The sequence below is a fragment of the Acomys minous genome, assembly GCF_964271855.1.
Source record: "Acomys minous genome assembly, chromosome: 14".
In the NCBI taxonomy this organism is placed as follows: Eukaryota; Metazoa; Chordata; class Mammalia; order Rodentia; family Muridae; genus Acomys; species Acomys minous.
Window position 1 is genome coordinate 92,520,648 of NC_140496.1, and position 6,264 is coordinate 92,526,911.

The following is a 6,264-nucleotide window of genomic DNA, read 5'->3' on the forward strand; positions in this document are numbered from 1 at the left end:
GTCCTGGAATACTGGAAGCCAGCTGTTGTTCATGGAAGATAACAAACAAGCCATGTGTTTTTACTTCTGTAAATGAGCTTGACTGGTCCAACTGCACGGGATATGCTTGATCACAAACAGGCAGGAGGTATGCAGGCAGAAGTATGCCTCATTGGACAAAGGTGGGGTTTGCTTTTATAATGCAATTTGCAGCCATAATCTGGAAATCCAGAGTATGGACCTGGTTAGGGTCCATGTCCTGGCCAGTATTTAATAAAGCTTACTTCAAATTTGGCTCAAAAATTGTGGTAGTGGTCTTATTCTTGCCCAGTGGGGTTAACAACAGAATGAGGAAATACTGGGCTGAAGCAAGACCAAACTCAACAGGGCAAATACCAAATCGTAGCTCTATTTCTGGTATCAAAGGCTCCACCCCTCTAGCTTTGCCGTCTAGAGAACACAGCTCTTCCTTGGGCTGGCTCCATTCCATGGATGCAGCTCTCCTTGGCAGGCATTCCACATGAGCACGGCTCTCAGCACTACCATCTTCCACGCTCCCACTACGATGATGATCTACTAAGCTCTACTTATACCACACCATCACTGTAGTCCAAAGTCCCAAAGTCCTAAAACAAAAACAAAAACACCAACCAAAAACCCAAACCAACCAACGAACCAACCAAAACATGGTTAGGTTTTTTACAGTACCAACATCTCTGTCAGGTACTTTTCTGTTGTTGAGATAAACACCATAACCATGGCAACTTATATAAGGAGTTTACTTTGACTTACAGCTCCAATAGCTAAGAGTCCATTGGGGTGGAAAGGCATAGAAGCAAATGGCAGGGATGGCAGGAAGAAAGGGAGGCTGTGAGCTCACATCTTTAACTGCAAGCATGAAACAGAGAGTGAACTGGACGGAAGCAGGGTGAAGCTTTTAATCCCAGAGTCTGTTCCAAGTGGCATACTTCCTCTGTAAGGCTGCACCACCGAAAGCTCCAAACTTGGACCAAGTGTTTGAATGCCCAAGACTACGGGTGACATTTTTTATTTAACCACACTGGCATACTTTGTGTGGCCTTTCAGCTTGATATTTCCACATCAAAAGGAGCAAAAGTACTAGTCAGGAAAAACAGATTAGGAATATAAATTACTTTACCATCATGACATCATGACCAAAGCAAGACTTATAAAAGAAAGCATTTAATTGGAGGCTTGCTTACAGTTTCAGAGGTTTAGTCTCTGATCAACAGGCAGGTAGGCATGGAGCTAAGAACTTACATCCTGCTCTGCAGGTTCAGAGAGACTAAGCTCTGCTAAAGGATTTTAAACCTCAAAGTTATCTCCAGTGACACACCTCCTCCAAGAAGGCCACACCCCCTAGTCCTTCCCAATCAGTCCCACTGAGGACCAAGCTTTAAATATAAGAGCCAGCCGGGCGTGGTGGTGCATGCCTTTAATCCCAGCACTTGGGAGGCAGAGGCAGGCGGATCGCTGTGAGTTCAAGGCCAGCCTGGTCTACAAAGCGAGCCAGGACAGCCAAGGTTACACAGAGATCCCTGTCTCGAAAAACAAATAAATAAATAAATAAATAAATAAATAAATAAATAAAAGAGCCTACCAGTATGCTTCTCTTTCAAACCATTCCTTCCACATTATGCTTATAGAATATTTGTTTATTTGAGCATTTGCTGTGTGTCAAGCACAAGCTATCATGTACTTTGCATACCTTTTTCCTTAATCTTCTAACAGCTGTGTGAAAACACGTAGTGTGGAGGTTGGAAAAGCACAGTAGTATGCACCTATGAACTCAGCATAGAGAATGCAGAGGCATGAGGACCACAAGTTTGAACTCAACCGTATAAGACTGTGCTTAAAAATCCTTTAGCTGGATTTCACAGCAAAAAAGCTTATACAAATCCACTGATGCTGTGAAGTAAACATCAGGAAATCTCATCAGAATCCAAGGTTAACTGCCTTATTGGGCTTGGCTCTATACTTTTTTTTTTTTTTTTTTTTGGTTTTCCAAGACAGGGTTTCTCTGTTTAGTCCTGGCTATCCTGGAACTCACTCTGTAGACCAGTATGTCCTTGAACTCAGAGATCAGCCTGGCTCTGCCTCCTCAGTGTTGGGATTAAAGGCATGCACCACCACCGGGGTTTTTGTTTTTCATCTTAAGATAAGATCTCACTCTGCAGGCCTGGGTGTCCTGGAGCTGACTGAGTAGATCACTCACAAAGATCCAGCTGCCTCTGCTCCCTGAGGGTGGAGCTCAGGATGTGGGTTGCTTCCACTATAGCAGGCAAGTCCTTAAGGTTTTGAGATAGAATATCTGATTGTAGACGTAGACTGGCCTTCTGGTGATTTCCCTGATGCAGCCTACCGGGCGCTGGGCTCAAAGAAGAGTCACAGGTTTTTTTGTTTGTTCTTGTGATATGATGACATCATTCTGTTTCTTTAGTTCTAATAAGCTGTCAAGATTGTTGGGGGCCTTTTCTCTAGCATTAATCTCCTGGTATTAGGGGGCTCTCATTTCATAAAAATCTTCCAAATTGAAGCCGGGCGTGGTTGTCAGAGGCAAGTGGATCACTGTGAGTTCGAGGCCAGCCTGGTCTACAAAGTGAGTCCAGGACAGTCAAGGCTTCACAGAGAAACTCTATCTGGGGGAGGGGGGGGGATCTTCCAAACAATAAAGTGGAGTTTATGCTTCAAAGTTCTCTTCACATTACTATTTAATTACATAAAAGGTACAATGTACTGTTGAGCCGGCAATATGACTCAACGGGTAAAATGGAACAACCTGAGTTCCATTCCTGGTGCCCTGGAAAGAGAAAACTCAAGTTCTCAACCAATCTCCACAAAATCGTCAAGGCAAGAGCACCAACCCACAAGGCCACACAATGTTGTTTAATTTAAAAGTGTTACTAAGTACTAGAAATATGAAAGATTTGGATCAAGCAGCTAGTGATGTACACAGGTATTGTTGACCCACTAACTGCGTTTCTAAGTGGCTGGCATCAGGACAGTACCATGTGTAGCCCTATTTTTTTTTTCTTTTTTAGCCCAGCGTTTGTAATGGATTACATGAACCATCTGTAACTGCTTGTGAATCATGTTACAGTTACCCCACTGACATTTACCAACATTTGTCAAGTGGCAAAATGTTTAGTGTGAGAAAGCTGACACATAATAGCTTTGATGTTTCAATAAATCAACTTAAGACAGTAGGCTATAGGTGCATCCCATTGCTGTGTGGAGTCTCTGCCAAAAATACGGCTGATGATTTCATTATCATAGCGTTTCATCCTAAGCTTCCTGTGTGTAGACAAAATTATTTGTTATCACCAAGGTTACTTGGCCCCACTGTTATTATGAGACAGGATGAGCGGTGAGGCGTCAGAAGAGGTGAGAAAAGACGTGGAGGAAGATGAAAAACAATCAACCTCTGAAGGGGGTGGGGAGGCTTAAGAGACAGTCTATCAGGGAAGTGGTTCACCAAACAGGGGACGACCTGAGCTCTTCTCACTGGACGCCGCTTGTCAGAAAGGAGGAGTCCGGAAGGAAGCCGAGACGTGCGGAGATAATGCGCCAAGCAGGATGGAAACTGCGAGGTGGTCAGCGAAGGGCCACGCTAGACCCGGAGCAGAGCTCACGTGGCCTCCAGAGCACCACGGGAGGCGGAGGCTGCGGTGGGGAGGACGCCAGCGCGCGCCCCTCCCCAGGCTTTCAGCTCCGCCCTCCAGGCACGTGACGCCACCGTCCGCTCTCTCGGTGGCGCAGCGCTCTGTTTCTGCCCTCCCGCCGCGGCGCCCTTCTTCTCCCGGTCCCGTCCCGCCGCCTCCCCCACCCTTCCCGCGCGCGCCAATCACCGCTCGAGCTCGCGAGCGCCCGCCCCTCCACTCCGCTCCTCGCTCTCCCATTGGCTGGAACCTCAAGGACGCGTCCCGAAGGCGGGCGGCAACCATTGGTGGGCCGAGCCAGCCGAGTGCCCGGATGAGGGAACATTCTGCAGTATAAAGGGCGCGAGGAAGGCGGGAGACGGCGCAGTTTGAATCGCGGTACGACGGAGGAGTGGGCGCCGGGATCTCGCTGTGCGTCCGCCTGGCCTCGTCTCTTTCTCGCTCGTCCGAGCTTCAGCGCAGTCCGAGATGGTAACGTGTGGGTGACGCGGGGCCGCCGCGGGCTGCGGGCTTCGAGCGGGCGGGGCTGCCGTCCCCGGGGCTTGGGGTGAGGCGGCGGCGAGTGGGAGGGTACGGAGACGGGATCGGGACTAGCGGAGGGAGGTGTTTTTTTTTAAGCCCGGAGCTCCGGACGGGAGGCGACGGTTGGGTGGCGCGCGCGCGCGCGCTCGGCGCAGTTGGGAGCCGGCGCGGGGGCGCGCAAACCGCGGCGGGCGCGCGGCAGGGGTCGGCGAGGGCGGGGGCGAGCGGGGCGGCCCGGGGACCCAGGGCGGGCAGAGAGCGCGCGCTTGCCTCCTGGACGCGGCGGCGGTGGGGGAGGGGCGCGCCCGCCTTGGTAATTCTATCTTCTCCGTCCCTCCCGGGCTCGCGGGCGTCGGCGGCGCGGCAGGCTGGCGGTAAGGCTGGAAAGGACTCCGGAAAGGCCAAGACAAAGGCGGTTTCCCGCTCGCAGCGAGCCGGCTTGCAGGTAGGTAGCTTGCTGCCGCAGTCGGGTGACCGGGCCTTTATGCACCCCCCTTGCTTGTTTGTCGGCGCCCTGCATGGGTGTTCCATCATTGCGTGGGTGATGTGTCGCGACTCGGCCTACGGAGGCAGTGAATATTGGGGGTGTGTGGTGGTGGTGGGGGGTCGTCGATCACATGTGTTGCTACCAGGGCGCGTTGGTGCACCACCGTCCTTCCTTGGCTTTCGCGCGCACATCGTCTTCCTATCTTTGAATCTATCTTTGTGCATTTTTTTTTTGTTTGTGTGCATAAAAATCAAGTTCCCTGTGGGCCGTATTCATCGACACCTGAAATCTAGGACAACCAGCCACGGGCGTGTGGGTGCGACCGCTGCTGTGTACAGCGCAGCTATCCTGGAGTACCTCACCGCAGAGGTAAACGGGAGTACGCCTGTGATCTGGAAAAGCTTTTGGGGGGGCGGGGGGAAAGTGGCGAGAGGGAAGGAGGAAAGTGATGCAAGAAAACTCCCAAGCCTTGAGCTCGGCGCGCAGACCGAGCGAGCGCTAGAGGGAGCTAGTGTTCAGCTAAGGATCCTGCTGAGCCAGACTTTGCTGCTCTTGCAAATGCAGTTGCGTGCCCCTTCTATCCTTTGCATAATTTGCATGATTTTGTCATTCGGGTAGTTGGGGGGGGGGTTGACAACAGTTGGTAGATAAAGATCATTGAGGTTTGGTCAGCTTGGTGGATCTTGAGGAAATTACGTTGGGAGGTTGATCATCAGATTTTGCCTTTTAGGTACTTGAATTGGCAGGAAATGCATCAAAAGACTTAAAGGTAAAGCGTATTACCCCTCGTCACTTGCAACTTGCTATTCGTGGAGATGAAGAATTGGATTCTCTCATCAAGGCTACAATTGCTGGTGGTGGTATGTCATTACTAAAACTCATTACATTCCATTTAAGAATATTTTTTAAATTTCCATTGCTTCTAAAAGGGCAATTTAGTGTATTTTGATAAATCATAGTGGTCTTAGCGAAATTTGGTTTACGTTTATTTTACACCATTCAGTTTTTGCTAAGAGTATTTGCTTTTTAATTTAAGTTTTACTTTCTATTTGAACTTAAATGTTTTTATGGCCTTCCGAGTTGTAGAGTTACCTGCTTTGGTTCCGTGTACTGTTAAAAATGTTTCAGCAAGAATTGATTAATTCCTGCCACTCTCCTAGGTGTCATCCCACACATCCACAAATCTCTGATTGGGAAGAAAGGACAACAGAAGACCGTCTAAGGATGCCTGGATTCCTTACTATCTCAGGACTCTAAATATTCTTAACAACTGTCCAGTGTTGGTGATTCCAGTGGACTGTATCTCTGTGAAAAACACGATTTTGCCTTTTTGTAATTCTATTTGAGCAAATTGGAGGCATAATTAGCCTTCCAGCCAACCAAATTTCTGCATTCGAGTCTTAACCATATTTAAGTGTTACTGTGGCTTCAAAGAAGCTATTGATTCTGAAGTAGTGGGTTTTGATTGAGTTGACTGTTTTTAAAACTGTTTGGATTTTAATTGTGATGCAGAAGTTATAGTAACAAACATTTGGTTTTGTACAGACATTATTTCCACTCTCTCGTGGATGAGCTCAATAAAGGTCATATCCCAAA

The 6,264-nt window shown here is 48.7% G+C and overlaps 1 protein-coding gene across 1 annotated transcript; it reads left to right on the top strand.

Annotated features, from left to right (window-relative positions):
• The first annotated feature begins 3,977 nt into the window (after positions 1-3,977).
• On the top strand, positions 3,978-6,264 carry H2AZ1 (H2A.Z variant histone 1). The gene is made up of 5 exons (XM_084756591.1): positions 3,978-4,130; positions 4,549-4,626; positions 4,924-5,037; positions 5,399-5,528; positions 5,829-6,264. Exons 1-5 carry the CDS (start codon positions 4,128-4,130, stop codon positions 5,888-5,890), a joined length of 387 nt encoding a protein of 128 aa, XP_084612717.1. The 5' UTR covers positions 3,978-4,127; the 3' UTR covers positions 5,891-6,264.

What these genes read in the sequence shown, in the direction of transcription:
- H2AZ1 (XM_084756591.1), top strand. An exon ending in CGCAGCGAGCCGGCTTGCAG is followed by an intron (nt 4,627 to 4,923) that starts GTAGGTAGCTTG and finishes ATAAAAATCAAG; the next exon opens with TTCCCTGTGGGCCGTATTCA. An exon ending in GGCTACAATTGCTGGTGGTG is followed by an intron (nt 5,529 to 5,828) that starts GTATGTCATTAC and finishes CCACTCTCCTAG; the next exon opens with GTGTCATCCCACACATCCAC.